Source organism: Cygnus olor, chromosome 9 (genome assembly GCF_009769625.2).
Source record: "Cygnus olor isolate bCygOlo1 chromosome 9, bCygOlo1.pri.v2, whole genome shotgun sequence".
NCBI lineage: Eukaryota > Metazoa > Chordata > Aves > Anseriformes > Anatidae > Cygnus > Cygnus olor.
The window spans coordinates 21305752-21324853 of record NC_049177.1 but is presented as its reverse complement, the minus strand read 5'-3'; the positions used below and the strand labels follow the sequence as shown (position 1 = coordinate 21324853).

The 19102-nt window shown below is 44.5% G+C and overlaps 1 protein-coding gene across 4 annotated transcripts in view; it reads left to right on the top strand.

The window, feature by feature from the left end:
* The window catches only part of FNDC3B (fibronectin type III domain containing 3B), a 185402-nt gene that overhangs the window by 30066 nt on the left and 136234 nt on the right, over window positions 1-19102 (top strand). For 3 of the 4 annotated variants that reach the window (XM_040566522.1, XM_040566520.1, XM_040566521.1), the window contains exons 2-3: window positions 5752-5890; window positions 11750-11825. In XM_040566522.1, coding sequence (XP_040422456.1) covers window positions 5780-5890; window positions 11750-11825 — 187 coding nt within the window. In that variant the 5' untranslated portion in view covers window positions 5752-5779. Of the gene's footprint in view, window positions 1-466; window positions 664-5751; window positions 5891-11749; window positions 11826-19102 lie in introns of all 4 variants that reach the window. The other variant, XM_040566523.1, reaches the window with a different exon arrangement.

Sequence of the window (19102 nt, the reverse complement as noted above, 5' to 3'; positions counted from 1 at the left end):
AGTGCCTTGACCAACCATCTGTGTGCATACCTCCAGGTACTGCTCATGTCTCAAGAGGCTTTTCTACATGAACAATTATTACCACTCCTTTCTGAATTCAAGTGGCAAGCCATGGCAAGAGCCTCTTGAAAGCAGCTATATTTACCGCGGCACTTCCACCGCTTTTCAGTGCGAATATAATGGTGTTATGTGTGCTTTAATTAATCTGAAATTTCAACATGTGCTGCATGAAATACAACAATAGGAGACCGGGGCTGTGTGTAAGCCCTTTCATCCCTTGCATGCAAGCCCCAGCGCTAATAATGGCACGCACACGAAGCGCTTCCCATTAGGAGCCTTCCGAGGGAGTCACACACTCATTTCAAATGCTGAGTGTCTGAGTATGTCCCTAAATAAACAAGTTTGTGGGGTGTGTGTACATACTCCGTTTGGACATACGGGAACATACATGCAATTTTTTCCTTAGCTGTTTTTCTCCGGGGAAGGTGGTTCGAAGCCTCTCTGGAAGAAGCCCCGCTTCCTTCAGCTGTACCAGGGCCAGCAGCGATGTGATTTGCCACGCCAGCCTTTGACAGGGATCTTCAGTTCCACAAACAGGCTTCTGGAAAATAGCAAATGGTTCCGTGAATGCTTCTTTTTACGGAGGGATAATCTGTGCTGCAGGTAATGGCTGCTGCGAACGCCAAAGGATTTTCTTATTTTCTACATTTCACTTTCTTTCCTTGCATGGGCTTACCTCCAGAAATATTTGAGCCTCCCCTGTTTCCGGAGCCTGTCTGACATCGCAGTGGGGCTAGGTGGGATTCCCTCTCACACCCGGCCACGACGCCACACGTTTTTTAACCATGGCAAAGCTGTCTTAATTCCTTCTTGCTCTTACCTGGGCTACGACAACACAAGTATTTGGGGCTGATGCAGCAAAGCGGGCTGAGGAACCGGCATTGTGCTCAGCCCAACTGTGCAAAGGAAGGTGGAGGGCTGGGGCTGGCCGAGTGATGAGGGTGCAGATAAGACAGCAGGAATGCTTGCTTTCTGTGCTCATGCAAACGCCAGCTTCTGAACGTGCTTGTTGGAGAGTCCTGTGCGCCCCAGGGCAGGCAGAAGGGAAAAAACAGGAAAAACAGCTGGTGAAGGCAGAAAGTCACCTTTAAGGGACTGCTGGCCACTGGATCGGTTGTAGCATCCAGAGACTGGATTTTGACATCCCTCCTGGGCTAGCTTGTCCCCATCGCTGTGAGTTACCAAGGAAGTTTGTGCTGTGTTGGGTTGCTTTTCATCAAGTGCTGTGCAAAAGGAGGTCACTGATCCCATGAGAATGGGAGAAGAGGGCTTGGGAGAGGGGCTTGTATAAGAATACTTGCATGCGTGATACGTTTAGATTTATATTTGACACACACACACACATATAAATAATATATTTATCTCTGTATCGTGGTGGAAAGGAGCTCACATTAGCCTACGTAACGTGATGTTCTGAAACCAAACTTGGCTCTGACACTAGCCTCTGCTTCTCTCTCCATCCTCAGCAGGGTGTGTTTTCTCAACTAATTATTCAAAACTGTAAAATTTGTTTCAGGAAAAGTGTTTTGTGCTGGGTGATGGATTCTCTCATCTTCTGAAGCCGCTCTGTGTCTGAGTTGTTGTTGCAAGAAGTGCTTTGGGTTAACTTTCCTTGCTCAGGAAGGGGAAGAGGAGGGACTCGCGCATCATGTACGCCGACACCCTGCCTTGAGAAGGGGAAGGTTTTCCTTTCTCATCGGTCTGAGTTGCCCGAAGTAAGCCCTGCACCAGAGCAAATGTGTGTCTAGGACTGGCTTTTTGTTGCATGCTACCTACACTCAGATGGATACGTGGCTCTAGTAGGTATTGGAGAGGTGCCTGTCATCTTTGTGGTACGACTTCTGTGATTTCAGGGGATTCTGATAAAAGGGGGAATGCTTGATTCAGTAGCTTGTACTGGCCTGTACCATAAAAGAAATCTGGCCTTTACAGAAAGCAGTTTCAGGGCTCGATATTTAGAATTCCTCATGCTTTTGCCAGGTTTTCTTGAATTAGTTTGCCTTAGCTGGAAGAGGTTTGTTGACTTTGTAAAAGAGAAAAGGTGGAAAAAAATCACCAGAAGAAAAATGTTCTTGACTTCTACCCCCATTAATTGCGCGGGCAAAACCTTCTAGGAAAAGTTGGTCTTGGTTATCTTCCTGCGGTTCAATCTGCTTCGGAATTTAAGGCTAATTCTGACGTAACGCCGTGGGTCATATTAATTCGCCTTACATGGAAATTGGGTTCAGATAGTTACACTTTGTTCTGCTCTGTTTTTTCTAATTTTTTCTCAGTTGCCATGTGTAGCTAATTTGTGTCTTACTAATTCACATGTTGAATTAATTTAGCAAACAGAGTCATCTCGCTGATCAGCGGAGGACTGCAGCATTGAGTCAAAAAATCAGGTCTGCAGCGGTGACTTGCAGCAACCCAAAGGTTTGGAAGCTCGGTTTGGGGACAGAAACTGGAAGCCGGGTGGTTGTTTCCACTTCCCTGCTCTAGCAGCGGTGCGGGCCACGCTGTGATCCCCGTGTTCCTGGAGGGAGCAGACAGGGAAATGTAGCCTCTGGCCGAGCGCTGGCGTTTCTGAGCTCTGTCCCAGCCAAAGCTAGGGAATGTAGACGCACAGGAAATATCTTTTTTAGATTTAAATATAGTCAGCTTTCTAGACAAAACCCCAAATTTGAGTTAGTACCTGAAAAAAAAAGTTGTGGGTTAGGATTTGGCAGTTCATATTTTAACTAAGGAAGATTTCTCATATCCTGAAATGCGACCTGGCCCTTTGAGCCCTTGTCTGGGGTTTTCTTCCAGTGATGTTCCTGAATTTACAGGAAAAAAAAAAAAAAGTGCCTGCGTTCAAACCTCTTCTTCTTTGTATGAATGGAGCTCGGTTATCTGAGCAGCTCCTGAGGTGGGGGGAACTCTGGTTTTCAGGAGGGGTGTGAATGCATGGTGAATAAACCTGTGTTAAGCAGAGCGTGTGAGAGAACGAGCTAAAAAACCATGGGAAGCAGCTTCCAAAGCTGTTGGCTTTGACATGAAGCCTGCCAGTCTGCCCCACGGTAGGCGTTTTAACCCTGTCTGATCTCACTCTGCATGGAGCACCTCTATGTGAAATACTGCTTACAAAAAACATAAAAATAAAATAAAAGCGAAGAAGCCTGTGGCCAGCTGTGTGTTGTAGCCAGCACTGTCGCTGGCGTTACTGCTGGCGGAGCTGTACCAGACCTGACAAATGAAGGAAGCCGTTCTTAGTTTGTCCTTTTCTCTTTTTTTCTCCCCCACCAAAGTGAGGCAAGTGTAGACATGGCTGTGGTGACAAACCATTAATAAAGCAAAAGGAATGCAGCTGTAAAACTTTAAATAATGACATATAGCAAATAAATGTCAACATATTGGTTGTTGTGCCTGGAATGGAAATATTACTCGGAAAATATGTAGCTTCCAGCTACAGTCTGGCTTTTTTTTTCTTTAAGAAAATAGAAGTGGCGTGACGCTTACAGTCGTGGGGCTTTCGGATGGATGTGTCATTTGCTTGGGGGCTGGGAATTGTTCGCCACACGCTTGGAATAGGAACTATTGAGCTTGCATTCTTTTAAAATCACATTACTTATTCATATATGAATATATCTCCATATAGTTGTGTGTGTATATATATATAATTTGTGTGTATATATATATATATATATATATATATGTATATATAACCAATGTAGCTAAAGGTACAAGTAAGTACTGACTAAATGAATCTATTTCCACTGAAAGCAATGAGCTCATATTCTCACGGGTGTTCACTATGAGCCTTTTGCAGTGCTTTTCTTAACCCCAAGCATTTAAGAAACGATTCAGAAGCTCATATTCTCGTATTCATCATTAAAAACAAGCAAGTAAACAAACAACACAACCCCAAACCAAGCAAAACCCCACACAACACACTGCCCCTCTCCCCCACCTCCCCCCAGCAATCACCTGAAGAACCCCAAACCTATAATTTTCAGCTGTGAGCTTGAATCTTTCTCAACGTTAAAACCCGAGACTTTGAGGTAACGAAAACCAAAAGGTTTAGGAGGAAGCTCCAAATACTGCAAAGCTTAAGGATGGAAAATGTGCCGGGCAGAGTGCCTGGGCTGCCGGGCAGGCTGCTGGAGCTGGGGCTGCGAGCCCTGGGCTGCTAAAGGCAGGGGGTGTTTGCCACCGAGCTTTGAGTAGGATCGAGGTCTGATCCTGTCTGGGAGCACGTGGTGGCTGTCCTTGGGTGCGTGTTGGGACGAATTGTTCAGGGCAGCGGTGCTGGGTGAGGTCCCAGCCGTGCCACACGCTGCAGGGGTGACTTGACATGAGTAGGGCCGGGTGTCTGCGGGAGCTGCTTCCCAGGCCTTCTGAGAGGTCTGTCCTGTAATTACATCTCCAGCAAAAGGAGACGTTGCGTGTAAAGATGCATGAAAATAGCCTGCCTCTATTTATACCTCGGGGCAGTGACGATTAGCAACGCGCGCTCTCACGCCAGTAAGCAAGTCGGAAGGGGCTGGGCGAGCTGTGCCAACCTTGGTGCTAGGGTAAATGAAGATTTAAAATGGTTTTCAGGTGTGTGGATGCAGAAGCAGGGCTGAGCCTGCACGTCTTCTGAGAAACAAACATGCTGCTAGCCCCGGTACCGTGTGGGTGGAAAGGGGGCAGCTGTAGGGGCTGGAGGGTGCGGGTGGGTGGGATGCCAGCTCCGCAACGCTCGCCTTGTGAGCAGGGTTTTGCCTGTTGCTCGTTGCCAGAGATTCCCCTCTTTATATCCTGGTGGTCCTGTACTGGGAGGACTTTGGGAATCTCTGGTGAGAGAAAATAGGGAGGTTGTGTGGCCACTACGAGACCATCAGGCTGGCTTGTGTAGGTTTTGAATAGAAGTCTACAGAAGCTGTGGGGTTAGGTCATCCATCTTATTCACTAAAGAGGTGGATTATTGCCCCCATAAAACAGTATGATGGGGCATACTGTTAATGGGGAACTATTAACGTGGGATTAAGGCTTGTTTTTACAGAGCAATGGTTTTAGTGAAGTTTAAATAACACATCAGCGAGCTGTTAGGAGGCAGGGAGCGCTGAAAGCGGTTCCCTGCAGATCCTGAAGTGGGGTCTTGCACTGTGCTCTGTTGCCCTCTGTAGAGTACGAGGTGCTCAGTGGGGCTGCGCTGCCCCTCCTGCTCCAGCAGAAACCCTTCTCTCTTGCATCGTGATTAAGTGAAAGTCTGCTCCTTGTTTTACAGGTCTTGGTTCTCACTGTTACAGGGCCTAGAGAGAAAATAAAGCTGTTTGGCTTTGAACTGTGGGTATCGAGTGAAACGGATGGGTTTCAAATGAAACGCATCTCAACTGCGCTGTGTTCTGCAGAGCTGGGGCAGCAAGCAGGATGCTGAGCAAATCTCCCTCCAAGCATCTCGGAACTTGCCTGTTTCAGCTCGGAGATGGGGGCTCAGGTTTGCAATCGTGGGAAAGAGTGGGAAGTTTGTTCAAACTGGCTGGTTTGTTTCCGGAAATCTTACGCGGAAACTTGACTTAACCCGTGATCTTGATCTAACATTTTAAACCTGCTGATTTCGTCAGTGCCTCGTGTGTGCATCCTGTTACCCGAGGAGGTGTCCTGCTTAGGTTGCTGCCTTAATGGTGAAATCCACGAAAGCCCACGAGGGTTTTGCAGAGTCTCTAACTGGTGCTTCTCTTGCAGGAAGCCCGTCGAGGAAAATTCTCCATGAATGTACGTCACAATGATGATGACCGACCAAATCCCGCTGGAGCTGCCACCGTTGCTGAATGGGGAGGTAGCCATGATGCCTCACATCGTGAACGGCGATGGATCACAGCAGGTCAGTGCGCTCTGCAGAGGTTGTCTTTGTCTTCTTACAGCCTGGAGGTTCAAGCTGATTGTTGGTAAATTCCCAGGCTTGTCGTCTTCCTCTTTGTAGCACATCTGCCCGAGCAATTTTTCTGTATTATTCAATTTAGTTGCCTCCTGATTTGAGGCATTTCAGCGAAGTATTTTAAACGAGATAGAAATAAACTCTCCTTCATGAATGAATATAAAACGTCATTTTGTTACCTCTCGTTCCCTTGATCGTTTGTTCTTCCTTCCAAACTTATTTTGAGCTACACTAACCACAAAGGAAGAATGACTTCCCCTTTTCTTCTGTTTGCTTATCTGGATTTGCAAAACAAGGCAGAATTTTCATTGCTGTGATTTTTTAGAAGTTTATTTCTGCACGGTGTGCTGCAGCTTGAGAAAAATGAAGCGAGCCTGTAATGGCTCTATTTGTCGAGTCCATTATTAATATGCTTAAGTGAAGGAATGGTTTTATTGCTATTGAGTACCATAATTATTCCTTAGATAGGCCCTTTCCTCCTTGCTGGAAACCATTTACTAGGGCGGACTGTCCAGTGGGTCCTTGTGCATTACAGAAAGAATAAATGGGGTCTGCTTCGAGCTGGGTTCTAAGTCAAACTTTGAATTTCCCCATCAGCGATGATTCAGCAGCCTCGCTTGGCAGAGACCTCCGTTGCCTTTAAACCAGCTTCTCATCCAGTGTTTTGGAGAAAAAAATTGCTGATGTAGTGCAATTGCATGAACTGTGCTGCGCAATGTGAGTCAGCAGAATGCTTCTGGGTCAGGTTCCTCTTCTGCACGTGTGTTTGTTGGGTGTTGGTTGTAGACCTTAAGTGAGAATAGTTCCTATCTTATTTCTTTAAGTACTTGTAGGTGGAATACAAGTTTTCTGTCAAACTTTTTTTGTGATTGTAGCCTGGATATTCCCTCAAAAGTTGCACGGCTTAGCTGCCTTTGTTGTTTATCATTTTCACCCTGTTCCTGAAGCTTTAGGTAGTGTTTTCACTTTTAAAAATTGTAGTTCTAAAACTGAATGAAACTGGAAATAATGCTTTGCTTGGTCGTAGCAGCAAATGGACTGCATCAATTGCTTTTAACATGATTTCAGATGTTGCATGTTTGTTGAAAGAGCTATCTCGGTTACTTGTAAGGCAGGAAGAGCCCTCAGATCCATTCCATGTAAGTACAACTTCCTTAATAAAGATGCTTATGGTGCTCCATAAATAGGTGCAAATCTGACAGGGACATGTGCTTGCCCAGGGTGTAATTACAGCCTCTCTTAGAAGCTGTGGCAGAAAGCATCATAGCTCAGCTGGTGAGAGACAGGGCACGCTGACTTTGAGACTGCAGCAGGGCCGATACACAAATCCATACCTCTGCTCCGAACCTGACAGTGCATTTATTGTTCCTGGTGAGACGCTCTGGGTGCGCTCGCTGTTGCTCACCCATGTGCTTTATTAGGTAAGTGAGCCTCAGCCACGCCAGCACGGCCATTTGCAGGGCTGTGCTATAGCTGTGCTTAGGAACTCTGAGCTTGAGAGAGATTTTTCTCAAAAGACCAGTCCCTGAATGTGTAGAAAAGAGCAGACCGAGGCTGGTAAAATCCCTTAGCTGTTACCAGCAGCCAGATGGAGAGTGCTGCAAGAGGGAGTTCTGCCAGTAATCACTGCTGTAGCGTAAGACAATTGTCCAGGAGCATTTAATTTACTTTTTTTTTATCTTCCTGGGGATCAGTTGCGCAGCTGTACAGGGCAAGGCTGAGACTGTCTCTGCCTGCTTGATTTCTTGGCATTTGTCACCTGTTTGTTTTTTTTTTTCAAGTTTCCCATACTTAATTCCACTTCTGCTGACTGTATTTAATGCTCTCATGTCCCTTCCAGAGCAGCTGCTGCCTCTTTCTGCTTCTAAGCCACTTGTCGCTGCCGTGGGCAGTCTGGGAGTTGCAATCCATCTTTTGGGCCGAGCAGTCCAGCCTGTAGGTTCCCCACTGCTTGCCCCAAAATGCTCAGGGTGTGAGGTCGAGGGTTGGAGAGCTGTGCCACAGCACGTCTGTGCAAAATTCCCTGCCACTAATTTTTGGCCAGTTTTATTTTGATTTGGTTAGATCTTTTTTTTTTTTTTTTTTTTTTTTTAAATATGAAAGTGGATAATGGAAAATGGATAATAGGAAAACGGATAATTAAGCCCAGAATGTTATCATCAAAGTACTGGTCTTTAAAAGTCACTGCTTGCTTGTTTGAGATGTAGCACCTCGAGTGATTATCTTCCCCTCCCCCTGCAGTGAAACTGAAATTATCTCTCCTACCTACTTGTGTGCGGCTGAGGAGTGCGTTCCCGAAAAGAATATCCTGGGCAGAACAGTTTGAATTTTTTGGTCCTTCCTGGGAACTGGTATTTCACTGGGAGCTGGGACATGGGATGTTAAAGCAGAACAGAGAATGAGCCCAAGTGATTATTCTGGTTTGCTTTTTTTCCCCCAAAGATGCAATGTGTTCCAAAGTTTTTGCACTGCATGAAGTGTAAATACAGTATATTTTAATAGTTCATAACGCGTTTGCTTAGAACCTGTGGCTGGATGCCAGATAAAGCCTGTGATGCCACCTCCCCCAGCTGTGTGGAGCTTGGTATACCTGAGCAGAGAAGGGAAGGTTTGCTTCTGTGGAAATCGTATAAAGGCAGATGTTTTCCTATGCTAAAGCAGTGCAAGTGGCTGTTTGACCTGAACAAGGAAAAGGTTCTCTTACAAGTGGTACTATTTTAAATTAATCACTGGGTTGTGTTTCACTGAGTGGATGCAAATGAATGTCTCCTGCTTGCTCCTGTTCGTGGGTGATCTGCAGCCAAACATGCAGAAGGCGATGCCTTGTTTTAATGGTGAATTTCCTTGAGCGTGATTAAAAAAGGCTTGTGTACGTTAACAGGAGCTCTGTGAGGTGGGTGCAGGGCCATGGACCTGATCGGGTAGCATTTTCTATCTTTGCGTGTGACCGTTCACCCGCTGCGTCCCCAGCTTTACATTCCTGAGCTTTAAACCCGTGCTGGATGCAGGTGGCAGGTCCCTGCGCCTCTTCCCCCATCCCGTAACGTGGGAATTGGTGGCAGGAGCGAGGGTGATGCGAGTGACACAGGCTGGGCTTGAACTGAGAACTTAGTCTGGACACAGCAATTACTGCCAAACTGGGCACGTGTGTCAGTATAAATATTTGTGCTAGCTGTGCAGCTTCACACCGTCAATCAGTGTTAACAAGTGTGGCTGCTTAAACAAAACAAGTGGCATTCTCAAATGCAAAACGCATGGAAGCGTTGCGCAGGTAGCAAGCTTTCTATGGCGATGCAACAGCCGAGGCTGGGCTTCCACGTGGGGTGGATTTACCAAACGTCTGAGTACTTTGGAGGGAAAAGAGAGAGCCTTTGGGACTGTGCTGCGGGCACAAGTGGAGCTGGGACTCACTGACCCATCCTGAGCCGCAGGGAGCAGCCGGCAGCACCAGGAAGGGGCTGGGAAACCTCGGGGTGCTGGGTGCTGGAAGGGACACGGGGCAATTAAAGATCCTGCGTGTTTTCACTGAAATAAAGACGTAATCCTTAGACTTTTTTTTTTATTACTTTCCTTAGATTTTAATTAAAAGTTTCAGAAACAAAGCATGCTCTTAAAGACCCTCGTGTGGAGGAGGAACTGGGGTAGAAAAGCTGTGTACTATCATGCGGAATATTGCTCGGTGTTGCAGGGGGAAAAAATAACTCTCTGGGCTAGTTCATTTCCCACCAAGGCACCCTTGGTGCATGCACACGACAGAAGTCACGGCGTGCTCTGGGGCTGCAGGATCGAGCCCCGTGTGCAGGGAGCCTGGTCCTGCTCTGTGTGCGACCGGGTTGGAAACGGGGCTCCCCGCTCCTTGGGGCGGGTTTGATGCCTGGGTGTTGTTTTATGAAGGGAAAAGATCAAGATTTGCAGACTTCAGATGTCGCTCTAGTTAGGGTATGAGTGTGAGGAGCTGGGCTAAGTGCTTCTGGAAGTGTGGTGGTGTGCTGGAGTCTCCCTGTCTGCTAGGGCCCTTAATAAGGGACCGGCTTTAGAGCTGCTAACACATAATGCCAATGAGCTAAATAAATATTTTTACGATTCTCTGCCTCTGTGTTCAGGTTGCTTTTTAACTTTTTTTTTAAGCTGAGTGGCACTGGCCTGCTGTGCCCGTCTTGTGAGCAGATGCCGGTGTGCTGTCGTGGACGATCCACGGCTGCTCGCAGCAGCAGAAGCCTTTGGTGCTGTCACTTAGATGCCGATTGTTGGGAGATCGGGGCTGGGATGGCTTCGTGCCTCTTATCTGCTCTGAACCATTCATTGTGGTCTGGCTGCTGGATCGGATCCATCCCAATCAGCCTTCTGAGAAATTATTGTTTCAGACAAAATAATGGCTTTCGTATGTCGCTCCTCTGATTTCCAGCTTTGTGCTTTAAAAATGTTACTGCAGTAATGGGTTTCTGTAGGATTACTGTAATTCAGAAGGTCACACAGGCAATAATTACCCTGTGCATTCAGTATAAGGGCTTCAGCAACACAACGCTAATTCACGTTCTGTCATCCCAGATTGAATGATAAGATTCTGCATGCAGGTGTCCCAGCATATAAAGACTAGACCTAAATTTTGAGAGAGATGTAGATCTACAAAAAGATGTAGATCTATATTTTCAACGTGTACCAAGATTAATTCAGATATTGAATAATTTTCCAGCAATGCAAAGCTAACAGGAGTATGTTTAAAATCTTTGAATAAGTTTCACAACCAGCAAGAGCGCGGGAAAAATGATCACTTGCCCCCAGTGAAACTCTCCATTAAGGAAATGAGTCTAAACAGTAGATTTTCAGACCACTCCCCCTCCTGACTTTAGACACCTGAAAATTAATAAAGAGGAGTGCAGCTCGCGCTGAGCTTTGCATGGTGCTTGGTAAGTGGAGCCCAGAAGCCCTCCTGCTCTGTGGCTGCTGGGTCCCCCGCGTTGCTTTGGTGCCCACGGGGCCGTCAGGATCAGGGCCCAGTTAGCTGTGGGTTGAAATGAAGACGGGCAGCCTCACCTTGTCCTCAGGATGCTGTTCTGTACAAGGTCTTGCGGTATAAACGTGCTTTTGCAGTCTCGCAGTAGCTTGTGCTGATCTCACCCCCTGCAAACTAAGACAAGTAAATGCAACGCAATTTTTGAAACCCATTTTATTTGCACGAAGGGTGTGGGGGATGTGTTTTGACACTTCGTGGTCTTGTACCATTGCTATCTGCAGAATTGAGCAATGGGAGACAAGGCGTGATACGTTGATTTTATTATTATATTGTGAGTTACACGGTTTATTAATTAGTTTTGTGTGCAATGTTGAACTGCGTGTCTATGGCTTTTGCCTAATTAAGATTTGTTATGTGTGGGACTGAAGGATAAAATTAAAAAAAATTGAAGTGGATCAATTCCCATTGTGCTGCCAGGGACTTGTGTTGCTGTGAACTTGATACCATGGCGTGGCCTGATCATTCCTGCTGCAGTCTGCTCTGCAGTGTCGTGTCTAAAGATTTATGTCTGTCACTACCAGCGTTCAGCCAGGTTAAACGTGCTGTCAGGGGTTTGGTGGTGTAACACGAAGCTGTAATTGTCACCTCTGCACAACTAATCTTTATTTCAGCTCCTAAAATTTAAATGAGTAGGCAAGCTTCAAATCTCCACTGGTTCCTGGACCCTGCTGGTACCCAAGGATGTAGTTAGTTGGGTCTGTTCCTCTCCCCACCCTCCCATGTGGCTTCTGAAGTACTGGTAACACAACCTGGGTTGAAATAGTGAAACAAATGTGTTTTTCTTTTGGCAGGTCTTTTTGGTTCAAGTTAATCCAGGTGAAACCTTTACAATAAGGGCTGAAGATGGAACCCTGCAGTGCATTCAAGGTAAGAATGGAACATCTGACGAACATTTGTTTGTGTTGTGGAAAAACTTGTGTTCTGATCTCTACAAAAATGTGATATGCAGTTCTGAAAATGCAATGAAGCACTTAAGAGTGAAAATTTGCAGACATGACTACCATATATGTTATAGGATTTCAGTGTCTTAGAAACAAGTCATGAATTTCTTGCAAGTTCAGGAGATTTCTCTTCTTTAGTTCATTCATCAGCATTTTCATAAATATGTATATTTCCTTATAATCAAATGGTAAATACAAATGGTTACCGAGTTAAATTTAAAGCTAGTAACAATTAAATGCATATCTACAAACATACGAAAGCAATTTTGTTCTCACACAGGCATCAGGAGTGACAGAAAGTGAATAGAGAAGTGCAGACATGGTAGAGTGCTTGGAGGAGTCAATTGGCTTTGAGCAGAATTTTTAATTGGTTCTTTAAAACCAGAGCTGGTTAATTATGTGGTATAGAATAAAAACATTTAAGCAGTCTTTTGATTGCTGTTTTTTCTTCTCTGTAAGGTTGTGTAAATATGATAAATTGTGTTTCTCCCCTTTATAAGAGGGACCACACAAAATCTTTTAACAGGTCTGAAGGGAGAATTGACAAAAGACCTTTCAGATTGTGTATTAAGTACTATGAAAAAGAGGCTTCTAGCTAGTTGCAAATACAGCTTTGAAGGGAATCATATAATTGCTTAGTTATAATGCTGTCTACAGTAAATACAAGCAGGTTAAATGTTTAAAGAGAATAGACTTTGCATACTGTTTTCAGTGTTTCTTTTTTTTGAGCTTATAACACTGTCTTTTATTTTGAGAAGGGTGGTGTTGCCTTCCCTGTCCTTTCCAGTTCTTAGGTCATTAAGCAGCAACCTCACTGGGGTACTCATTCAAAAACACTTCCTAAAAAAATAACAGTACTGGGTGAGAAAGAGTCAATCTGATGATAATTGTCTAGCTAGCAAATTACCCCCGTATTTTGACTGTGGAATTCAAACCCGCACAAGACAGACTGTTTCTTGGACTGCATTGAATCCTGAAGTCCTGCTGCTCAAGGCTAATTATGCTTTTTATTAAAATTTAGATTAGAAGGGGCCTCTGGAGGTCACCTTATCCAACCATCTGCTTTTAAAGCAGAGTTAGCATCAGAGTTGGACCAGTGGTGTCCTCTGTATGTGTTTGAACCTCACGTGGCACGCTCTTGAGTCTCTGGAGGAACATCTCTGTGACCGCCTCCCTCGCATTTCTCGTTGCCAGAGGTTGGTGGGAGTCTCAGGAAGGGATGCCTCCACGTCTGTGTGGCACTGTGTGGAATGATAGCCCATGTCTAAAAGCTGACTTGCATTTCTCCAAAGGTTAACCTAATGCTGTGGCCTGAAAGACTGGGGAGACAATCCTACTAAAATCATAACTACGAAGAACGTCCTCCCTGTGTTTTGGGAGTATCTCAGTTTTAAAAATGTCAAAATAAATGTGAATATGATTTTATTTGTTGGTTTTCTAAATGCTTAAACCAAAACCAAACAAAACCAGCAACAACAAACAAACAGCCATGGATCGACATCATCAGGAAATGTTTTTTGGGATAAGGTCACCCAAGTGAACAGGATATGTGTGCCCATGAGCTGTCTGGATGTACCTAAGAGCTGGATATTTTTGTTACATGAAATTTCATCCCCATGGAAATAAGGAATTAATAGTTGCTTGAGATAGATATTACAGAAGCTCCTCTGAACACCATCCAGGATTATTCAGCCTAGATGAGCAATAATAGCAGCAATTTAAAACTACTTGTTGAGATTTATAGCCAACGTGCTGTGTGGTAAGAAATTGGTCCTCATGGCAATTAACAGAGTAATAAAGTCAGGTACTTTTATTTGAAATTAATGCTTTTATATTGGCTAGTACATTATTCTTTTTCCATTAGAAATATAATTATGACAACATTTATGTATATTTTTTCATGTTTGAAGTCTTGTTCAGGCAGCATATTTAAATGAATGCAACTTGAAACCTCTTTATTCCGTATTTCCTGTAATTTAACATATTTGTGCCAGCAGGGCTTGTTTGGTGCTCGTCAGCAGTCTTTGATAAAAGTCATTTAGAATTCATGGTGTAAGATTGTCTCCTGGTTTTTGGTAGAGCTGTCGTATTGATTGCAAAGCCACACGTTTATTTGTATGTGCTATTTAAATTCTTGCTGAAAATTCCGATACTCTTCAGGCTGAAGTTTTGTGGACTCTATATTGCTGAACTAAGTATGTGCTTCAAACGTGGAATGTGATCTGACTGTATGTGATGCAGTCAGATAAAATAACCCCCCCCAAACCCTGAGAAACGAGGTATTTGTATGCTTCAGGAGCCAGCGGTGGTGCTGGGAGCGGGGCAGGATGGCCCCTTTGTGCCGTGCTGCGCTCTGTGGGTGCTGCCTGTGCCTGCAGCTGCTGAACCTTGGGGGAAGTCTTCACTTAAACGGAGCTCTCAGCACCAAACCTCAGTTAAAATCAAGTAAGGTTACCTTTTGGTTGGATCTGACTTGTTTGGGAAGTCCTCTTTTCCCTCGTGTCTGACTGAAGACTGGTACAATGTCCTAAGATCTCTGCTAGGAACTTCCATTGCTGCATGAGAACAGCGTTACATGCTACATTACTTAAAAACACAGCAGAGTTTGGGCGTAGCTTGGGGCAGTGGAGTTTTACCCTAGCATCCTGGAGTGCTTTTGCCCTGGAAGGCAGCAAGGCCAAGTTGTCACGTGCAGTGCGCAGTGGGATGAATAATATGGACAAAATGAGTATTCTGGCACAACTTGAATTTGCTTGTCAAGCACATGTTGAAAATGCACGTCCAGAGACCTTGATGGAGACTGAATAACACTTCTATCTATTGATTGCACAGAATTGCTCAATTATTGCTAAATGTATTTTTTGTTGCCATCAATCTAAATGATAGGCAAGCTGGGTATTATTTTCTACCACAAGCAAACCAGACAAAGTTTGCTGTTCTGTAATTTTCTGTATGTATGCGTAGCATGTGAAAAGCCTGTGACAAAGAGGAAAGGTTAGAACATGTAGCAAAATAGCACCTGGCATGATTAATGTGTATAATTCCTGGGTGTATTATATCTAGCCCGTGCTGTTGGAAATATGTGCTTGAAACTTATCTGCAGCCTGTGATTGTTCAACATCACAGCCTAGACTTGGAATACTGAAGCTCAAAAATTACAAAAAAAAAAAAAAACTGTGAAAGGAAATTGTGCTTCGATCCTAGCATCTCATGGGCCAACGAGAGTCTGCCTTAAATGGGGTTTTGTTTTGTGATGTTGTCAGGACCAAGGTGTAAATTTGCTGTGGAGAGGAAGGGTTGTAGCTATGGTTAAGCATGAGTAAATGACGCCTTTGGGTGGCGTGTGCAGTGGTTACATTGTGTAATGAAAAAGGGATAATAAGCACACACAGTTTACTAATATTGATGTTTGTTTCGACTGATATTTCAAGTGTTTTGCTGAACGTGAAGCACTATAGGGCCTTTCTTTGTTCTTATCTTGTAAAACCAAGAACGCATGAATTTCGGTGCTGCTTTTTCCGCTTTTAGAGCTAAGCTTTTTTGCTTAGCTCTAAAACAAGCAGCTCAAGAGGCAGGCAAGAAGTATGCTAAAAATCTAGCAGTGGTTTCTCAAATGAAAGCTTTTCTGGAATTATTATTCCTTTAATTTGTGTGGGTGGGTTTCTTCAAATAAATGATGAAAATTGATACTAGCTCAGAATTGTCTTTTTTAAACAAGTTCTTAACAAAAAGGATTTTCACCAGCAGATCTGGTGAAAATGTGAAGGAATAGAGAGTATTAAAGACTGAAGGAGTGTAGATTTATGTAGGAGGAATGTGTATGTAAGAGAAAAAAGGCTGTTAGTGTCCAGTTCAGCCTAAGCAAACCAAAAAAAGTCCTTTATTTTTCCCTTTAGTATGAGATTGGAAATAAGGAAGTGACTCAGTTTCTTGGAGGAAAGGAAAAAGTTGAAAATAGATGGGACATCATGTAAGCAAATGACTGATAGTTGCTGGGTGGAGGCAGGGGAGGCCGAGATTAGAGCAGGGAAGGGAATACCCGAGGGAGCTGGAGGATGGAGGGCCAAAGATGGGGAGGAAAGAAGCCTGAGGAGGTGGAACACAAAATACAGCTTCAGACAGCTGGCTTTTTCAAATCCTGCAAACTTGGAGTAAGCTACGAGAATCGATCTACCTGTTGCATCGGCTGCTGAAAGCATTTCCCTTGCTCTGCAGGCGCAGAGGCAGCTGGTGAATCTGCACACCTCTCGTACTTTCAGTCTGAGCCGAAACAGCAGCAGCACCTGAAGTCGTGTCGCTTTGAGAGGCTTCCAGAAGGCTGGAAGGGCGCTTGTGGTGGGAGCACAGCTGTGCTGGGAGAGCCGTGCTGGTTACCTGGCTCGGGCAGGACAGGGGCTGGTTTTGGAAGGGGGAAGAAGTAAAAGGCTCATCTGAAGTTCTGGCTGGCAGGTTGTTCTGTTGTTGTTGCCTTCTGTTTTCTTCTTTCTTGCAGTATCTGCAGGGTTCTGAGAAGCTGGTCCTGGGTAAAACTTTAAGAAATTGTTACAAGTGTTTTCAGAATAAGCTGCATTAATTAACACAGAATTCTGCAAAGCAGGAAGAAACGATGTCTGTCTTTTACACGGAGGGCCCTTTTCACCCTGATATCTTTTAAAGCACAATTCTTACTATTCATTTACATCGTCTCACTTGATTTGTGGTACTTGGCGTTTAGATTTTATATTTGATGGAAAAGTCAGGCCTCCAGTACTCATTGGCCTTCTTAGCATGCCAACACATTTAAATAAGTTTTTGATTTATTAACGTACTTTCCATCAATGGACAAAAGAGGTCTTATCTGCACCAGTCTCTTCCAGAAAAAAACTATTGTGGAGAGCTATAATTTGGAAGAATCACATGGTGCTGTTTTTTAATTCCTCTCTAAGCAATCTTTGCTGGATTTAGTCAAAATATTTCTTCTATCCCCAGAGCCAGCACCATCCTTCGGAGGTACTGCGTGCCACCTGCTAGCTCCGGCGTGCAGCGCTGCCGTGCCCGGGCTGTGGTTCGGTCCTGGCCCTTCTGCCGGGATGCTCTCCACGTAGTTTTTCCAAGGCATAGCTATAAATCACCAGTTCTTATACCTAACTGTGAAATTGTAACAGGCATTGTTAGCGTAGTTTTTTTTGCCTGTTTTCTCACTGGGGCCCCGTTATGAACCAGATAATAGTTGTAGTGGAGCCTTTTATCCTCTCTGTTCCTGGTAGTTATTCTGTTGTTTTTCAGATATGGACATTTTGGCCTTTTAGCGTTTGGTCACCTTGGGATAGTGAGGTCCTGCTTGTGTCATTTCCATAACTTGTGTTGAAATCTGTGAGAAGAGAGAGGAAGGAGATGCTAACTTGATCAGAATGGGTTTTTTCCTTGTTGTCAGTGAGCTTGCAGCACCAATCTCCTTTCATCTCATAGGTTTTGTTTTTAGCACACTAGAATAAAGCATAGGAAACTGTGTAAGAAGCCAAAAGTAAACAATAGGATGCTTTGTTTACTGTGAGCATAATCTTAGCTTCTCCCCTTTACATCTGATAATGCTGAGAATAATCATAGGGGGTTTCTTTGGATGTGTGTGGAATAAATCTCGAGCAAGATGCACCTGCAGTAGGTATGGTGTATGGAATGTCCAGTCCCTTAAAAATCCCTTTTAATGCAGTATAGTGAATCAATAGCTGTTGCTTAATGTAATTCCCTGATACAAGACAAAAATAAAAAAGAAACTTGAACACACAACTGAATTTTGAGTTGGTTAATCCTTTCCCTGTTATAGCGTGAATGTTCTAGGAGGAGTGAAAGGAGAGCAGTGCTGCGTGTGACACGCGGAGGAACGTGGGGTCTCGGAGCATCTCGGAGGAGCTCGGCAGTGACCCGCACAGGCGTGCTGGGAGGGAGAGCCTTTCCCCAGCCTCTGCGGCTGCGGGCTGCCTGCTGCAGACAGCCGGGATGTGACCTGGCACCAGCGCACGTCCTGCTGACGTGGCCTCCGCGGGAGCGCGAGCGGGGCGGCTGGGAGCCGAGGGGCGGCGGGAGAAGGGCCGGCAGGCTCCAACTCTGCGAGCGTACAAGTACAGAAAAGCACGGTGTCCTGCTTCACAGCAGAGTAACACGTGGGCAAGTAGAGTACTGAAGGACAAACTTTCTGCGTGAAAAGCGAGAGAAAGCGTGGCTCTTTTTTATTTTTCACTTCCTAGGAATCTACTGCTGGGAAATGCATTTATCTATAAAATTAGGACAGCAGACTTTGAAGACAAATGCTGGAGCATATGGCCCAATGGGCTATGATTTCAAGCTTTATTGGTTTTGTAAATGTGTAGGCCTTGTCTTTGAGGTTTGTGTTTTCTTTGTTTTACGTGTATATACCTACACCCAAGAGGATCAGCAGGCGTGATACGATTAAACTAGTTTGAAGGGATGCTTTTAAAGGCAGTGTGTCATAACAGCATGCTGTAATTTTTTAACTGTCTCCCAGTATCTGTGGATTTCTCCCCAAAACATAGAGAATCTGTGTGTCTGTCTCAGTAAAAAACAAACCCAGCTCTGCAGGAATGCTTGAATTGTCTGTGTAGGTCCTGCTCAAATGAAAATAGTCCTTCAGCTGTAGAACCAGTACATTCCAATCAATGGTGTCAGTCTGTTAAAATCCAAGATCCACATTCTTTACCCAGTCTACTCGGCCTGCAGACATTGCAAACACATTAGTCAGTGCTTTCAGTCTTTTTAAAGTGCATTAGTGCAGCTACAGTTCTAAGTTAGTAAAGCAATTATAAGCAGCCTCCTTAATCTGAAGCAGTTATATTTCTTGGCCAGAAGAGTCAAGAAATAATTCTATCAGCCTTATTAAATTCCATTGCTACTCCTCACAGACAAATGTTTGGTTTCCTATCCTTTTTATTCGTTGGCCTTTTGATTTTGGTTCATGTTTGTTTCGTATATGCAATGAAAAATTCTTCGTGGTACAACACAATTTGCAGAGTTAGCTAAAGAGCAGAGTTTATTTGATAAAAGCCAGCGTGAGCTGTTATAACCAGAAAGAGCTATTTGTATAATTTTGTGAGAAAAGTCTCTTGGAGAGGGGATTAAAAAAAAAAAGAGGAAGGGAACTGAACACCGAGAAGGTGGACAAATGCACATGTTTCTGGCTTCACTATAGCATCATCCGTCTTAGATACA